At 67.0% G+C, this 673-nt stretch overlaps 1 protein-coding gene across 1 annotated transcript in view; it reads right to left on the reverse strand.

Moving 5' to 3' along the window:
* The window catches only part of KCNJ9 (potassium channel, inwardly rectifying subfamily J, member 9), a gene marked incomplete at its 5' end in the record, with an annotated part of 7,117 nt that overhangs the window by 4,968 nt on the left and 1,476 nt on the right, over nucleotides 1–673 (reverse strand). The window contains 1 exon segment of the mRNA XM_005857781.2: nucleotides 1–671. This exon segment is cut by the window's left edge and continues 4 nt beyond it. Coding sequence (XP_005857843.2) covers nucleotides 1–671 — 671 coding nt within the window.

The raw sequence follows: 673 nt of genomic DNA on the forward strand, positions 1-673 counted from the left end.
CTCGTGGCTGATGACGAGCGGCGACACGAGGAAGAGGCGGTCGTCGCCCGTGTCGAAGCCCACGCTCAGGTCGGTCTGGTGCAGCGGGATGAACTCGCCCTCCTGCGTCTGGCGCGAGCGGATGAGCTTGGCGCGGATGGAGGCCTCCACGATGTGCGAGGAGCGCAGGTCGCCCACGCGGAACATGAGGCAGAGGCGGCCGTCGCGCAGGGACACCAAGAAGACGAGCGTGGCGGCGCGCTTGTTGGGCTGCGAGATCTTGACGAACATGCAGCCCACCATGAAGGCGTTCACCATGGAGCCCAGGATGGCCTGCAGCAGCAGCAGCACGATGCCCTCAGGGCACTGGTCGGTGATGACGCGGTGCCCGTAGCCGATGGTGGTCTCCGTCTCGATGGAGAAGAGGAAGGCGGCCACGAAGCCGTTGAGGTTGTTGACGCAGGGCGTCCAGGCCGCGTCCTCCAGGTGCTCCAGGTCGCCGCGGCCGTAGGCGATGAGCCACCAGATGGCGCCGAAGAAGAGCCAGGTGAGCGCGTAGGCCAGCACGAAGAAGAGCAGGCTGAGGCGCCACTGCAGGTCCACCAGCGTGGTGAACAGGTCGGTCAGGTAGCGGTACGTCTCGCCCGCGTGGCCCTGCTGCACGTTGCACCGCCCGTCCTTCTCCACGTAGCGC

This window comes from Myotis brandtii, unplaced genomic scaffold, assembly GCF_000412655.1.
Source record: "Myotis brandtii unplaced genomic scaffold, ASM41265v1 scaffold1120, whole genome shotgun sequence".
Lineage (NCBI taxonomy): Eukaryota > Metazoa > Chordata > Mammalia > Chiroptera > Vespertilionidae > Myotis > Myotis brandtii.